The sequence below is a fragment of the Lagopus muta genome, chromosome 20, assembly GCF_023343835.1.
Source record: "Lagopus muta isolate bLagMut1 chromosome 20, bLagMut1 primary, whole genome shotgun sequence".
NCBI lineage: Eukaryota > Metazoa > Chordata > Aves > Galliformes > Phasianidae > Lagopus > Lagopus muta.
Genome location: NC_064452.1, coordinates 3486204 through 3504004, shown reverse-complemented (window position 1 = coordinate 3504004; position 17801 = coordinate 3486204). Strand labels below are relative to the sequence as shown.

General features: G+C 42.2%; 1 protein-coding gene across 4 annotated transcripts in view; it reads left to right on the top strand.

Annotated features, from left to right (window-relative positions):
• SPECC1 (sperm antigen with calponin homology and coiled-coil domains 1) overlaps nt 1-10954 on the top strand; it is an 82370-nt gene extending 71416 nt beyond the window's left edge. For all 4 annotated transcript variants that reach the window (XM_048967211.1, XM_048967212.1, XM_048967214.1 and 1 more), the window contains 3 exons: nt 4590-4706; nt 5031-5090; nt 5877-10954. In XM_048967211.1, the coding sequence (XP_048823168.1) occupies nt 4590-4706; nt 5031-5090; nt 5877-5966 (267 nt within the window). In that variant the 3' untranslated portion in view covers nt 5967-10954. The remainder of the gene's footprint in view (nt 1-4589; nt 4707-5030; nt 5091-5876) is intronic.
• The last annotated feature ends 6847 nt before the right edge of the window (nt 10955-17801 follow it).

The window sequence follows — 17801 nt, the reverse complement described above, 5'->3', positions numbered from 1 at the left end:
TCTGCCTCTCCAGACACAGCTAACTCTCTCTCTCTGCTCTCCTCTCCCAAAGCTGGGGTGCAAAGAGATAGTTAAGTCCCAGAATGAGGAAGATGTACAAAATCCTGTTACTTTACTGGCCTCCAGAGAGTTCTTTGAAGTAGGTGACCTTAGTAATGAGAATGTTTTCATAGGGTAATTGGTATTCAAAGCTGCTTGTGTTATTTGCTAGGAAAAGTTCACATGCATTGTGTGTAATGTGTGCTGTGCCAGCAATGTGTCTCAAGCTTTTTCCTGATTTACCAGAATTTACTTTCTTTCTAAGAAGTTGATCTTAATACATTCTAATGAAAAGGAAACCTAAAAACAAATCATAGTGAGATGTTTACCAGTCCACACAGTGCTGGGAGCAATACAGCCAACAGGCAGGAACGGATGCTGCTTTGCTCATTAAGGTGGTTATTTGTATTTACAATTACAGTGATGATATCCATGTCAGTTGCAGCTGTATTTCACCTTGCAAGCCAAAGAAGTGTGTGGTTACACAGTTATCACATATTACTGTAAGCATCTCCCATTTGGTGCCACTTTTGCTTTTATTCTTATGATGACTTCAGTTACAGCAGCAGCACATCTCCTACAACCAGAGCGACAGAGTGAAGCTGCCTTGTAGAGGTCACAGACCTCCTCAGTACCTCATGAAAGAAGAGCTGAGCTTGAAGAATGCACAGATTATTTTATAATGCCTTCACAATCTACTCTGAATGGTATCTCTAAGACAATTTATGTCAGATTATTAGATGGTGCAGAGCTTTAGAGAGCACTGTTACCTATTCTTGCCAGTTTGATCCAAACTGGAAAGGTAATGAAGAACATGAGACACTCCTGACTTTCTGCTGTGTTCTTAGAAATCTTGTTTTAGAGAGACTTGCAGTGATTGGGAGCTAAGAAAAAATCTGTGCTCAGTGCATGACGATAAGCTTGTTGATTTTTTGCTTTTTAATCATCCCTCCTCCCTGTGGCTATTCTAGTCATCCGATGTAAGAGAGCTGGCTGCTCCTGAGGAAAACAAAAAGTCACAAACTTTTTCAAACACACTAAATGAGATAGCCCTTAAAGAGCTGACGCCACTTCCTTACATTGTTTTGTACATATAATCAGCAGTAAGGTGCACAACTTGCTGACATGTCTTACAGAAGTGTTAGAAGTACAGAAGGGGGTGGGAGATGGAAACATTGAGTTTCAAAGAGGTTAAAACAATCCTCACTGAGACTGCAGCTGCCCAAACCATTTGAAATGGGGATATTAATATAGCCTGGAGGACAGAAGGTAGTTTGGTTTCCCTTCCAATCTTGGCTAGCAAAATAATACAATAAATAGTATTGCTGTTCCACAAGTTACTCTCGATAGATTTCATTTTTTTAATCAAGAGGTATCATTTTGTATATTCCATTTATGAGTAAAAGATTTGTAAGAGAATTCAAGAAGTTTCCTGGTAATAGATTGACATTTTAAATGTGAAAGGTAAATCACTTTAGATTTGCAGCCACTCATTTGAAATAATTGTGTGCAATTGTCCAAGCCATCTGGGTGCACCCTGTAATTACAGAAGAATCCTGGCAGTCTTCAATTTTAGGCATTCATGCCTTCCATCCATGTTAACTGGACCTGACCATGTTTCCAATTCACCTGTATTTCCAGTGAGCTGCCCAGCTGTTTCATATACTTGGAACATTTCAGACGAACTGGAGAGTTGTGTTTGCTCAGATTAGGTCATGCTATGGGGAGCCCTTCTTGTATTACTGCTTAGGCAATGTTTAGTACTCACCTACTGAGGGCTTGGAGTTTATGTGCTTCCTTTGGTAGAAGCACTTTGGCTGAAGCCCACTAACTTGTCCCCCACCACCCTGTTAGGGTGAAATGAATCCAAATTAGATTTGCAGTTTCACACGGCTGTGGTTGAAGATGGATGAGTGGAGGTGGTCCTTGGGAGTTGCCTTTCAAGGTTCCTTGATCAGATTTTGTATTGGAAATTCAGCATCAGGATTTGCTGAGATATGTAGCCTATAGAAGGGAGGATTTTGTCCAGGCAAATATATAGTCTCAATATAATGACTTAAAAGCACCGTATGTTAAGACTTTTGGTTTGTGAACGTGATGCAGGTCTTTGATTATTGATAGGGAGGAAGAATTCCAGAAAGCTGAGCTGATTAAGGGGGAGCTGCTCTTAAGAACAGGCATTTCCCTTTGACTTATTCAATACGTTTGAATAGTTCTGTCTTCAGTACTGAAGCTTATATTTTCTTTGGACTGAAATTCAGTGATTAGCCACTCTGGTGCATTCCAGGTCTGCTGTTCTGAGAGGCAGGAGGACAACTTCTTTGCTGGGGGTGGGTGGGAAGAGAGATGATAAGAATGTATTTATTGCAGGCTTCCTTCCGCAGAGTTCCAGTTTAGCTTCAAGCTGATTCATGTTTATAATTCATAATTCTGGGTCTTAAAGAGAAAATTATGACTCAGAGAGCCATTGCTGCAGGCACAGGATCTGCATGGCGGGAATATCTTGGGTCAGTATTTAACATACTGAGGCTGCAATGAGGAACGTGTGATGTCATTGTTGCTTTTTGCTGAAGACTCAAAGATCCAGCGAAATCTGATGGGGTGGTTGTTTTTTCCCCAGACAAACAAGGAATTGTTTTTAGTGAGCAGAGATCACACAGATTTCCCTGTGGGTCCTTAGGTGGCTCTTGCAGTGCTCTGTTATCTGCAAGCAAAGGTCCTGTTCCTGGAGTGGGGGGCTGATGTTAATGACTTGCAGGTGTTTGGTGCCTTTTGGACTTGGCATGTCACTTGTGCTATAGAGAATACATATGATCTCTAAATAACATTGCCTGGACTTGTTTTTATTTCTTTATATTTTTTTTTTGCTTTGCCTTATGTCAGGTACACTAAGATACACAGAAATGAATCATGCTGAGTACTTTCAGACAACCAAGCTCCCTGTGTGCTTCTAGATCAGTCTTTTATTGTTCCCACTGCACATATGAACTTTCTTTTGAAGTGAGTGCAGTGTTTTCTCTGACAAGAAACCTGGCTGCTGCCCTGGAAATAGCTTTGTCTGGATTACCCTTATGCTATTAGCAGTTCTCTACCACTGCCCCAGCAAACCTTACACTCAGGTCTTTCTGTGCTCCTGCTTTGCCATTCTATTGGGCATGGAAAGATTCTCATGTCATACTCTTGTGGCCTATCGTGGTGATAGGCTGTTTGCTGATAACATGTACTGGCCTCAGTAAATTTAACACTTTGGTAATTTGGAGGTCAATCCTTTCCCACTAACTGCAGATTGATAAATAATATGTACTTTTTCCATCAGAAACTTCACTTCCTGTTGCAACTTTATGGCTTAGGCAATGCCAGGATAGTTCTCAGAGTAAAATATTTCTTTCTTGCAATGGTATTCAGCTACTATGTCTCTTTTATCTCCATTGACAGATGTGCTTAGCCCAAAATGCAATCTGGTGGCTAGTACAGTAATGACTGCTGATGATAACCTGCTTGCTCAGTTCATTAAGTTTGTAGATTTATTGGTGCCAGAGTATTTTAACCTGAAATATTCTGAACTCTTTCAGTTTGAATCATATTTTATTGTAGACTTTAATTTCTAATCTGAAATCCTGACTGGACAAAGTCCAGGTTGGACAACTAATCAATGAGGCATAAGTGAAAAGCACATGATGAAATACTTACCAGCTGGGTTTTAGTGCTCCTGCGTGAGGTTTTGTATGAGAAATGCAGTAAAAGATCTGTTCTGGGGGGAATCTTGAAAGAGGATGGAAAACAGCTAAATAAATAAAGTTAAGTAGCAGAGAGTGAGAGCTGGTATTCGGTGCACTGAAGATCTGGCTAAAAGGGGATTTCAGGGTGTCTGAGCACCTGTCACTGTGTGAGAGATGGTGCAGCACTGTCGTGTCCTGGAGCCTTCCATGCTTTGAACATTTGGAACTTTTCTAACCATTATCCCTATTGTATTTTTAGCTTCTTGTTGGAACTACAGCAATAAAACGTAGCCTTGAGGATTCCTGGGCACACTGATATGGCTCCATCAGTGCATACAAGAATGTTAGAAAGGTCACATCAAATTCTGTATCTCCAACTTCCCGTTCTTTATCTACCTTTTGGTCAGTTCTCTGTGACGTGCAAATGAAAGCTGCTGCATTGACAGAGAATATAAGAAAGCAGACGTGCCTTCATGCAAACAACTCTGCAAATTAGGCACATCTGCCCAGCTCCTGGAAAGCTGCCCACTCAGCTGCTGGTGTTGCCAATTTGGAGCCTTTGGAACCTCTCATACAAATAAGCACATTCTTTCTTTAGGGCTTGAGAACTAGGTTATGTTATTACCAGTCTGATATGGCTTTCGATAAGGAGCTGAATCTTGTTGATTACACATTCTCTTAAAGTATCTCTGTGAAGGCAGCATGAGGTCAAATACGCAGAATCACAGGATGGTTGAGGTTGAAAGGGACATCTGGAAGTCACCTGGTCCAGCCTCCCCGTTCAAGTGTTCAGTGTGGCACTGTTAAGGAATGGTTTGTTTCTTCTTACAGAATATTGATATTACCAACTTCAGCAGCAGCTGGAGTGATGGGCTGGCCTTCTGTGCTCTGCTGCACACGTATTTGCCTGCACATATTCCTTACCAAGAGCTCAACAGCCAGGATAAAGTAAGTTCTGTTGTACTTAATCCTAAAAAATCTGCTGAATGTACAGTGAATATTATCCATTTTGATGGAGACACAGTGCACTAAGATCTTGGTATTAATTCACACAAAATAAAAAGGTGGGAGGAGCAGTAAAAGGCAAGCTTTTTTTTTTTTTACCTGGGACCTGATTTAGCTGCTTTGCCTGTGAAAATACCAAACCTGGTGTTTTTCAGTATTCAGATATTTGTCCCTTCTTATTTAAACTTATTGTTTGCCCCAGACACAAAGTAGAATTCCAGAATCATACATTGATAATCCTTTTGAACCTTTGTTTTATTCTTACAGAAGAGAAATCTGCTGTTAGCATTTCAAGCTGCCGAAAGTGTGGGCATCAAACCCAGCTTGGTGAGTAATCTACTTTTAGCAAGGGAAGAATTGCTGCCTACATCATTCCACAGCTTTTGTTGTCGTGTGGCTGCTCAGTCAACTTGCACTGAAAATGCTCATAGTGTGCTAGAGAATGTGCAGCACCATCTCTGAAAGTCTGCGTTGTTTTGAGAAGTCCCAGCACACCAAATCTGTAGTGTTGTTGAATTAATACAGTTTAAAGTAACTTCTGGGGGTCATCTGGTATTAAAATTGAGAGTATTGACTATGTCTTCCTCTCAGAAGCTTATTTGAGAGATGATTCCTGTTTGCATGGGCAGAGCCCTTTATCTGCCTGCCAGATCGTTTTCTTTCCTTTTGTTTTAGAGTTCTAAGAAACAGAAGGATAATTTTCTTGTTAAACTGTTTAAAAAGCCTTTGCTTAAATCAACAATTTAATGGCAAGAAAGGTAAGATTAATACGAAGGAGGAAATATTATGGGTTCATAAGCTAAATTACAGAACCAGGGACATGAAAAGAAGCAGTAATTTAAATAAAATGAAATTACATAGAGAATTACTCTTTGATTACAGATGGAAGAGACCTTTTCAGGATGTACAGTGTTTAAATAGTTTGTTCTTTGGCTGGAGTTGTACAATTGCAGTCAGCCAGTAGATTGTTCCCATGGACTTTTATACAGTTATGTGGCCTTAACATGCTCTGGAATGGAAGCAGTAGTGTTCAGTAACAAGAGCTACTCAGAGGACCCAGGGATGCTCCCAGTGGAGGTGCTTGACTAAATTTTGACAATATGTCCTATGCAGGAACTCAGTGAGATGATGTACACAGACCGGCCAGACTGGCAGAGTGTGATGCAGTACGTCGCCCAGATTTACAAGTACTTTGAGACCTGAGATGCAAAGCAAGAGGTGGACACAAGTGGGGAAGAGAACAAAGAATGCCACAGATGCACTCGATCACTTTAAAAATCCCCTTGCTCCTCTTCCACAACCAACCTATGCTCTTAGTTTGAAAGAAAGCTCTTCCATAGTTTTGATTACATCTGGGATAAAACCAAATAAATAACCATGTCCATATATTCACACCAAATTCATCTGCAGTTTTGTTTCTGAAGAGGATTCCTTGTGCTATACAATGTTTTCCACAAACCAATCTCTACCGACAGGAGACCTGCCACAAAATGAAGTTTTAAATCAGTGTGGACTACGCTGGTACTCAAAGGAAGCTGGGAGATTAATTCTAATACAAAATCTCACAAAAATGCTCTTCTTGCCCAAATATATTTAACTCATCCCAAATATGTTTTGTTTTCTTCCCTCTGTGTATTTTATGAGATGCCATGACAAATGCATGTGTGTCAAACTTTAACCTGAGTTATTCTCACACATCTGACCCAGTCAGTCTGCTAGTTTTTTTTTGCCATAGCTTATCCAGTAGGATAACAACACCATCATTTGTAACTTGGAAACCATGCTCTGTTCCACCACCAGTTGGTGAGAGAACTCTGAAAGATACTGTTACTTGCTGGAACTCCATTTCAGATCAAACAGATGTCATTTCAGAGAAAAACAGCTTTATTACAACAGTTTCATTACTATAGCTTGACTGTTAAAGGAAGATGGAGCCTTGTTTCACAGCTGTCTATACAGGCACTGTTAGCATAGGAATATTGCAGATGCAAGTTACTAGCTTTAGTTTACGAGGTGCCAGTAATCAGGTGGTGACTCTCTAAGCAGTATAATGGCATCTCAGTAGTTCGTGGTTTTGTGAACTGAGTAGAGCAACTTCTCTTTTCTGCACTGATCTTTTATAATCAGCACAAATAAGTGAATTCTATGTAGAAGCATAAATCTTGAGACAGTTTATGCCCTTTGAGATGAAATGTAGTCCACAGGGCACTGTTAAATGTTTAGAAGTTACATTACCCTGTTAGAGGGCACAGTAATGTATTGGTAACAATAGAAGTTCCAGTTTTACTCTGCAAATTGCAGAATGTTACTGCGTTCCCCTCTTGGTTTCTTGGATATCTTTAAGGTGCCAGAAAAGAGCCTTTCAGCTAGTAATACCATCAACAAGATGTCTGAAGTATGCCGTTTGATTTACTGTTTCTCTTATTTCACCCCATGAAGCTAAATTTTATGTCATCTCCAATGGTGAAAGGATCAAACTCAATAAAGGCTGCTTAGTTTGTTCTAGGAGCAGGTCTTAGAGAATGTGCTGTACAGGATCTCAGGCTGCTGGCCACTTTAGATTATGGTGCTGCAAGAAAGGAGTTGTTTAGTTAGCGTGTTTAACCCTGTGACCCAGACCTGATGCTTCATGAATGTTAATCATAGGCAGTTAGGGATCATTTTTCTCTTACAAAAGTTAATAGTGTACGCTTGCTGCTCTTAGCTCTTGAAAAGAGCTTGTGAAATGGAAATAGATGATTTCACTGAAGAAACATAATTTTTCTGGGGTACTGCAGGTGCCTGATCTCAGCCTCTGCCTTCCCCATAGTACTTAATTGTGTTTGTTTATTTGTCTCTTTTTTTTTTTTTAATTAGTAAACAAGCTATTTCAAACTTTGGTTTTCTCACAGCAAAAGCAAGATTTAGGGGATAGATGACAGCAGCTAAGGTCAGTGAGTGCCCTGAACAGAAAGGAAGCTGGAAGAATACAGAATATGCCTGTTTCACAGGAGGAGGAAAGCAGCACTTGCTCTGAGTTCCAATTTGACGCTTACTCTAATCCATCACCCTCAGGAAAATCTGGTTCTAATCTTTTGAGTGTCCATGTGATAAAAAGTGGCCCACACTTGGAGTGCCCTTGAACTCTCTGGTGTCGTGCTATGCTGTGAGAAAGTGATTGTAAATGCTTGGGCAGAGTTCCTTCCTTGCAAGAGAGTGCTTTCTAGATTAAATTAAGTCTGCAGTAATTTTCAGCATGCTCTCTGACATCCCTAGAGAGCAGGGGATGCATTGCTCTAAATGTTCTCAAATATAAGTTTCCTGTCATATGGTAAGATGGAAGAGAAAAATAGTTGCTAAGCAGATTTTGTTTAGGAAGGGAGCCACGCTGCACAACTCCTTTGCCTTCTGGATGCAGCAGGCTCTTTTCCCTTGAGGTATCCGTTGGCAGAGATCCCAACTCACCAACAGCCTGTAGTTCAAAGCATAGTGAAGTCAACACAGAAAATTCCATATTCCTCAGTGGGCTTTGGATCAGGCACTTGGAGAGATGACAAAAACTGTTTTCATTCCCAGAGTCTGGAAAACATTCTGAAGTCAGAGGGCTCCACATGATCCAGAAAAGAAAGATCGTCTTAACCCTCTGATCACTGGAAGTGCATGTGTTCTGTGTGGCTGCCCAGATGTAAGCTACATACATATGTTATCTAATATGTCAGCTCCATTTGCTTCAAGCACTGTTTTGACACTTATTCTAATCTGTTTCCCCAAGACTCACTAGCTTTACAAAGCATTCTGCTGCTTGATCTGATGGCTTTCAGTTTTTAACTCAATTTTATAAAGCACTGTTTCTGTCTCTTTGCAGCCCATTTTCTCATTCCTCCCAAAACAGCTCGGTCCAAACTCGAATTCTATGCAGTTCTAATGGTATATTCATGAGAGCACGTTCCCTTACTTGGGAGTTGGAACAAGGAGTTGTCTGTAGAGAACAAGGTATCAGTTTTACCGTTTGCTCTGTGTTACTTTCCAGCCTTCAAACCTGCAAAGCATCTCATTTCGAAGTGATGACAATTGGAGATTGAGCTGCTCTTCCGAGTTATTTTCTGAGATGAACAATTGGGTTTTATGGGCTCGTTTAAGCTGCTACATTGTTGTGCTTGGTTGTTTTTTCCTTTGGAACATTGCACCACATCTGACCTAGATCTTCAGAAAAGGCTATTGCTTTTTGAGGCTGCCTAAAAGTTTGAATATAAATTTACGTTTGTCCCATATAAGGTGCTGCAGGGCAGCGTGGTGTTCAGAAAATACGTAGTGTCTGTGAGTTCTTTTAAGGCATCTCCAATTGGAATTTGAAAAATTAAAGTTCCAGCTGCCATTAATGTTACAGGACTTATTAAGGTAAGCTACACTGTATAGGAATATTCTTGCTAAATTGGAACACACGGTGCTGTGATATGGATGGTATCAGCAACAGCTTGCTTAGGCTACCAAAATCCTTTTTGACTTTGCCTCTTAGGAGTAATAGACTTTTTCCCTGATGCAGGCAGGTGGAATTGCTTTAGCATGTGCTCCTTAAATGTACAGTAGCTGTAGAACATAGCTGCATTTATTTGTGTCCTGGGGTAGCCTGTCAGACTCCAAGAAATCATAAAGCTGATCTTGGTTGAGCATGTGAGAAAAATGTTTAGGATGGGGATTTCAGTGGGGTTCAAGGAGGGATATTGTGTTGTGTGATTGTTTCACTACAGCTGCTAGAGGAAAGGGAATTAAATGTGTAGAAAGTGATCTGACTTCCAGAATTTGTGGTGATTTATAGAAGGTACAGAGTATATCATGATTTGGGAAGGTACAGGGGAGCTGAGAAGAGAGCCAAGAGTCAGCTTTCTAAGAAGGTTTTCTAGAAGGGCTGATGAACTGTTTCTGAAAGTATGCAATGAAACTGCCTGGAGTGAAAGTCCAGTATGTGAGGAGAGGGAACAAGATGGAAAATTAATACCTGTGCCTGTATGGACAGCAAAGGATGTGGATGTCTGTAGGATTTCAGCTTGAGAGTCCTGACTGACTGCCATCTGGAGTGACATTTCTCCTAAGAGCGCAGCCTGGGATGGTCCTCGGAAGATGAAGAGGGAAGAGAACCCAGAGCTCACTGCATTGGCCAGGTTTTCCTTCCTGTGACTGTGATATTCATGGGAATGTCCGAGAGCCAAAGATTCACTGTTTTTCTTGTGCTGCAGTAAGGCAGCCACATTAAGCAGACTCATTTTTGACTTAAGCAGGTTCTCCAGTTTCCATTCAGTGAGACACATTCTGCTGCTTGAGTTTTGGCAGGTTTCTTTTTTTTTCTTTTTTTTTTCAGGCTTTCTGTATGATTTTTCTTGTTCTGTGTGTGCAACCAGTATTTGTGAGTTTTCTGTCCAAACCAAATAGGTGCATGCTGACAGAAGGACTGGTTCTGCCCTATTTGATTCCTGACCCAGAGCTCTTCAAAGTCCAGCTTTTGGCTTCGCTGCCTTAACTCTCACTTCCTTGGCAATGACAGTAAGAGTGCATTGGCTCATCTGGCTGTAGGTTGTTTGCACCTCCCTCATCTTTCTTTGCTTATGGCTTCCATCTGCAAGTATCTGACAGGTCCAGCTGTTTGCAAAGCTGCACCTTGTCTATCTGATGACATGCAGAGTCCGTATGGGATGAGATTATGCATTTTCCTGTCAGAAGAGGGCTTTTGCCTAAGAAGACTCAGGGCACTGAGCATTAAGACATGTTTTTAAACCCAGCAATAACTTCTACTATGCTAGACTCCGTTGTTTTTTATCAACTCCAGTGCCATTTAGCCTCACCCACAAATGCTGTGTAGGAACAAGTTTATAACTTAACTACAATTAACATTTTTCACAACTGATGATCTCTACATTTTTAACTTGCACGTGTGCCAAGTTCCATTGGGTAGTGCTGGACACAATATTTTTATTGATTATTGGTCCAGACTTGAGTTTCTCATGTGGCATAATCATCTCTAACAGTCAAGTACTTTTAGCTTTCTCTATTGGATACAGATGTTACATCGTGATCTAATTTATACAAAGAGCACATTAGAATGTATATACAAGGCATTGCCAGATTCGGACATGCTAATATTTAAAGATTAACATTATTGAAATGTATGATGCAAAAAAAAAATGTAATATTTCTAATAAATCTTTCTCTGTTTCTGATGTTTTTGCAATGTTTCAAATATCTACATACAAATCTGATTCATCTGCAGACTGCTGGGAAGCAGGGCTCCCAGGAGAGGCTTTAAAACATCCTCATGGTTCATTGTTTCTCCTTCACTGGTAGCAGAGAAAATTTGATCAGAAGCTTCATTTCATAAATACATCAATTTCCATTTTTTAAGTAGATGCATTTGGATGCCTTTCAGAAGATTGTCTTGGGGATAAAGGAGTGTCAGATTCTGAAACAGACTGTATTGAAGACACAGTAAGAAACCATCCTAATGCAAAGGAAGGGAAGGAACACAGGAGCTGCCGGTATGTTTCTGCATGAGGAGAGCTTAAATGACTTAGAGGATTTAGGAGGAAGCAGTCAAAAACTGAATACCAAGGACGCATGACTGGAATAAGCATAAAGTATAACAAGTCACCAGTAAGGTGGCAAAATGAGTTACAGCTTACAAAGAGCAACTCCACCTGGTGCTGTTACACGTGATGCTGAGGAGCAGCAGTGAGTAGCTGTGTCTGGCTGTGTAGATGAAAGCTTGTGAGAAAGTTTCTCATTTGCATAATCCAAACCTCTTTGCTTTTCCCCACCTCAATATCACATTTCAGCCATGGGTTTTAAACACAGGGTTGGTCCCTCCTTGTGGCAATGTCACAGGGAAAGCAGTGTTGTTTTGATGATTTCTCTGATTCAGACAGCTTTACCTCCTGGACATAGCATGACCAAGTGAAATGGCAATGTAGAGTTTCCAGTTTTTTCAGGCTGCCACTTTATTTAGAAATCTTGCAATAGCTCACTTAGAAAGCACTAGATTTGGTATTTGCATCTCTGTGGTCTTCTGCAAAGAACTTCTCAGAACCAGCCTTGTCTTACCCTCTGGAGATCTCACCATCATCAGGAATGTGTTACGCACAAAGAGCAGCACTCTGCATTCATCAGTTGGATGATCTTGGATTAAAGCAGTTCATGTCTGTCTATCTAAAGTTCCAATCCATCATCAATCTATTTTATCCTTTTGTCTGTCCTCATTTTTCAGCCATTAATTCTTTAGGGCAATGACTGTTTTTGCTAGAAGTTCATTTAACCTCTAACCACAATCTGGAGTCAACATGCAGTATTGTAATATGACTAATTAATAATCAGGTCAGACTGATTTTGCTATGTTTCACCTCAGGGATGTGAAATCTGCTTGTCTGTCTCACATACTGGTGAGCAAAAATTGCACCTACCAAAATCTCAGTTCCATTCTCTGTTTGTAAAACAATATGAATCCCTTGATAGCTTGTTGTCAGGGTTGACCCATTCTTTGTACAGTATGGAGATACCAATGGCTAGCAAGGTACATGCTATTGCAGCTGCTTTAGATCATGTTTGCTTTGTTTATGAGCAAGTGATCAAACAAACTATGTCTATTTGCTGGCTCTTTAAAATCTGTCACCATATTCCTTGCTTGAACTGTAATTGCTACAAAACACAAAGTCATGCTATCACAGATTGTCTCAAAGCTTAAGCCAAACAAGCACTCATAAAAAGATATAAATGTTGAAATGGAGACACTCGACTTCAGTATCTCGACTAAACTGATGCCACTGCCTTTGCCATGGTAACTATACACTGAGAATCCTGCAAAAATCAATAGTCTTTCCATCAAGTTCTACAGGCTGTAAGATTGTTCTTTTTTTTAATCAGAATTTACTATATTCAGTTGTGTATTATCTGCAAGTATTAATGTCTTCAAATTCCCTTGTTCTCTTTCAGAAAACAGGTCCTACGTAGGATCAGTTGGTGCTGTACCTGCTGCCAGACTTGGTATTTCTGTTACTGAAGGAAGCTGTGAGATGCTTGCAGGCTCTGCAGCCTCAGCTCTTTTCACAGTATACTCCAGTTGCTTCGATTTATTTGTTGGAAAAAGCTGGATTCTCTGTGGAAAATGTCTGTGAGTAATCCATGCTGATATGTTTGCAAGTGGTTCAGCAAGAGACTGGAAATGAGAGTTCAGGCCAATATTTTCCCAGGATTGTTTGTGGCTGGTTGTAGATGAGCGAAATGAGAGGATTTAGGGCTGCTTTGCTGCTAAGTTTGGTTTCACTGCCAGGTGTTTCCTAATGCTTAGGGAGCATAGATTGGACTGGAAAGAAAAATTCCTTTCCTGCCTGGTGCACATTCATCTATCTGAGATGGAGAGGTTTTTATTTGTTTGTATCAGCTCAGTGCCCATGTCGTGAACCTCTCTGAGAGCTCACAGACCTGCTCCAAACATAGATTCCAGCACTTGGAGGTTCATATCCAGCTGGAGCCCTGGCAGAGGCAGATAAAAGCAGAGTGCCATGACCTGATCTATATTTGAAGCTGAAGAAAACACAGTCGGTGCAGTAAAGCTTGAAGCCCAGTATGAGCCCTGGGAGTCTTGGTTTGCATTCCCAAAATGGTTACAGACCCTCCCTGGGAACTGAGGCAGGTGTGCTAATCACAAACATGGTTTGAACCTATGGGAACTCACTTGTGGTTCCCCAAGATGTGATGAAAAGGAAACTCTTGGTTTCGGGAAAAGCTTATTATGTTTTTCAGTCGCCCCCACCTCTGAGCCAACCCTTTCATGTCTCCCTTTAGTCATTAATAATGCTAATTCTGCCCAATATTCCCAGGCTTCTGCTAACTAAATGGACAGAATCTCAGATCCTGGTTCTCTTACAATTCCTGAAAAGTAGCTCAAAAGAAAGGAAAAAAGAAGTGAGGTGCAATGTAGAGGAAGCAGTTTCTTATTGAATCACATAGTGAACAGCTTTCAGAGACAGGCAAGTGTCACACCACGTTGTCTTGGGCTGCCCGGCCACCAGTGGATGTAAAATAATTACTCTGTGTGTCCTCTTTTTAGGCTACAACAGATGTAGTGATGCTTGAACAGGAGATGCAAGTGAGCATTAGTTAAGGAGCTGAACAGGCTCGAGAGTCATGGACCATAATAGATGGCAGAGAAGCAATACTAACGGTATGAGAAGTGAGTCTCCCAGATGGAGAGTCTGCAAGGGTCAGAACCAGGTGGCTGGATTCTCACAGGTGAAGTTTTGCATTATTTGATGCTGAAATAGTACTGGCACAAGCTGTGTATAGCAGGGCTCTGAAGCAAATCAGAAAAGATGGCATTAGGATTATGGGGGCAATCAGTGTTTTTTATTGAGCATAGCAGGAAGAAAATGAAAGCTGTAAAATGCCAGTGTGGGTAAACATTATTCACACATGTAGAATATGAACTTCTGTCCCCTCTTGAGTACATAGCAATGACCGAGGTTTTATCCTTACCTGCACATCATGAGTTTAAGCTGGTTAAAGAGAAACTAACAAGACTGGAGAATTAAAATGATAGCAGGTGTTTTTCCAAACCTGCTCTGTAGCAAACAGCCCAGCACAGAGGAACCTGCTGTAATGCCACTGTGACTGGAAAAGGACAATTGCTGGTATGAGCTGCAGGGAGTGGAACCCACCTCCTGGGGATGGCTCTCTTTAGGGATACTGCTGCACAACCCCCTTTGAAGGAACCTGCAGAAATTTGAATTTCTACTTATAATTTCCTTCCCTGGAGGGCAGTAACGGTGAAAGCAGTGCACACAGACTATTCCTATTTGTAATGCAGCTACTGGTGTTTGGTTCCCACAACCCAGTATGTCTGAATAGCACAGCAATAATATCATGTGCATGGCTTAGCCCTTGAGAGTAGTTGTACTGCTGAGACCCTGGAGAGCCATTCAGGGATGGAAGAGTTCATTTTGAAGCTTTGCAAAGGGACTCATAATACCAGTAATAAATAACACGCTGATCCATGTTCCAGGTTCTCCCCTTCACCTGGGATTAAGACAGTGCTTTCTGAGCAATTAAATGAGGGTCTGAAAAGTCATGCGTAATGGACATTAAGTTACTGTGTTCTGAAGGTGTTTAGCAGCAGGTTTATGTCTTGCTTTTGCAAGCGGACAAACAGGATCCAAAGGAAGTGAGGTTTCTGTATACTGGTGCCCAGACTCTGAAGGAAGGTGGCATTCAGTGTGTTGCCATCCCTCCAAGGGCAGGACCTTCCCTTGCTGGGCACATCCCAAGAAATTCTTTTTGTAATGGAGGAGCACAACAGGGGCTGTGGTAAAGATACTTGGAATCAAACGGGTTTTGAGCACAAATTCACTGTTTGCTGTGTTGAGACAGTGAGACAGGAAGGCTGTGGTACTTCCTTCACATTGCCTGACCTGATTTTTGGTGTGTATCCTGCAGGTTTCACTGTGTCACAACTAAGGCACCTTTTTACTCATTAGAGGCTGCATGGGTCTGTCTGTGAAAGGAGAATGGGAATTAGAGGCAAAGGATGGCTCTAAGGTCTCATGGGACTTGGAACATAACGGGCTTCTCTATTCAGGATGGCTGTGTTGCATTAATTCAAGTCTCCTCAGTCTGTTCAGTTGGAACTCAAATGTCCCATTTTTGCATAAAGCCGAACAGCTTTGATCTGTGGTGTGAGAGCGAATTTCCGTGCCCTGTCAGAGTTTGGCAAGGAGCAGAATCACTTCTCCTTATTGTTCCTGTGAAGTGTTGATGGAGAGCAAACTTCTGAGTTACACTCCTGGAGCAGACATTTAGCACGGCTGTGTTGTTAGGGGCAAGAAGCTGTGAAGGCTTTGCCCAGGAAGCGCTGGCTGTGAATGAGGCAATCTCGAGTTGTTTGAATTGCAAACGGCATCACTGCCTGTCCTGCTTCAGCCTGGGCTTTCCACTGCTGGTGTTGGCCTGGAAACAAAACGACACTTCCTACAGTTTTCTCTGGGGAAGTTGCTGTACCCTCAGCACAAGTGAGGCAACCCGCACCCTGCCAGCCCTGTGTGGCTTCATGCACTTCTGGAGAAGCTGCAGCTTTCACTTAGGACTACTGCTGAGAAGGGTGCTTGGCTTTGCATCATACAAGGTGCTTAATAAGTAAAATCAAACAGAGATAAATTAAAACATTCTTTAAAATGCTGTCCTCACTGCCTGGCCCTCTGCTCAGCCAAAATCCTGCCTTTTTAACTTCTCTGCTCTTAATAGTTTATTTTTATTTTTCAGTTTTGTGGTCACTTTTTTGTTTTCTAATGAAAAGTGTAAGATACAACTCACCATTTATAAAGAACTCACACACCTGCATTGTTGCAGGATGCAGGTAATTTAGGCACTGGTTTTACATTCCAGAATAATTTACATTTATTATCTGGCAGTGACCCCAGATCTTGGAAAACCTAGGGTTGTTGATCTGCAGTTTACAATCTTGCCATAACTTTTTGTTTCATCTCTCAAGCGCTTTGCAGACTTACTGAGGTCTCCAGCATGGAAATAGTTTTCTCTGGAGATTTGCTCTATTTGCTTTACACTTTCCCTTCTCTTCAGGAAAAACACCCACAGCCATACAGGGCAAACCTCACCTTGCACCATGCACCTCCATAACTTCAGAGCTCATCTGGATCTTTGGCATGCTAATAGTCAGTGCAGAGATGAATATTCGGGGCAGAGCGATGCTTCACCTGCTGCACACCATATTGCCCTCAGAAATGGTGTTTCCTTCACCCAGCTCGTGCAGGCAGCATGCAGCTCACACTGCCAGTGGAAGCACCACTTTGAAGAGGACTTTTGCACCAGCTGCGTGGTTTGCAGGTTATGTTATGCCTTGGGAATCCTTCCTTGGAGCCAAGATCGGGACAAGCTGTGTCTTGTCCTGCAGAGCAGTTCAGAAGTGCCAGTGGAGACTTGAGAAGCAGTGGGGCCTCAATTCAGAAGGCTGTGCCAGTTCTCCCGGGCTGATGGCAAGCAGTCAGACACAGCCTCACAGAACCATTAAGGTTCAAAACGACCTCTAGGACCATCTAGTCCAAGCATCTGCCTAACACCAATTTTGCCCTCTAGACCGTGTCCATAGGTACCGCATCTCCACGGATCTGTCACTGGTCATTCTCCCTGGCCAATGCAAGCAGTTCAAAGAGATTAGGAACATTTCTCCCCAGGAGGTGCGTGTGTGTTTGGAGGTCTGTGCTGAAGGCTGGAGGGAGAAAGAACTACTGGGCCTCCTTGGTCATCAAACTTGCATGCTCAGCAAGGAACAAGAGGCTGTGTGCTGCCATCCAGGGACTGCTCAGGCAGCAGGTGTGGTGCTGTCTACAGGCCCGAGGGCTCACTAAGCCACGTGGCAGGGCTGAGAGCCCTGAAGGTGTCAAAACAGAGACAGCCAGGGCAGCCCTCAACCTGAGCCTTGCACAAAAGATCACAGCGGCCGCAGGAAGCTGCCTCCAGCATGGCGGCTCTGCTCCCCTGGGAGCACAGCGACAGAGGAACGGCACGTACGAGCTGCAAGCCTCTGCCAAGCCGTAGCCCAGCAGGCTGCTGGGGTTGTCTCCCACTGTATCACACTCGGCACGTGTTTAAAGCTGCTTCCCTCTGAACAAAGGAGCTCGAGTTGTGCTGGCACTTGAAAGGAGCAGCTCACCGCTGGTGTTGCTTCCTATGGGAGCACTGAGCAGCAAGTCCCTGGAGTTGAATAAATCCAGGAAAGTAATGGTGGTGATGATTTACTTGACACTCAGTGGCATCTTTGTGCCAAACAGTGCTCTGCTCTTAATGTGCTCCAGCTCTTGAACAGATTCTGTAGCCTGTGGGCTGCCTTAGAATCACAGAGTATCCTGAGTTGGAAGGAACCCATAAGGATTGCTTACGGACTCCTATATACAAACACACACTGCACACATTTTCATCTAAGGACCATCATCCTCACAGCCACAGGAATGAGTTTCACAGTGCCTGCTCAGCTGGTTGCTTTACAAGGCCAGCATGCACCAGTGGTGT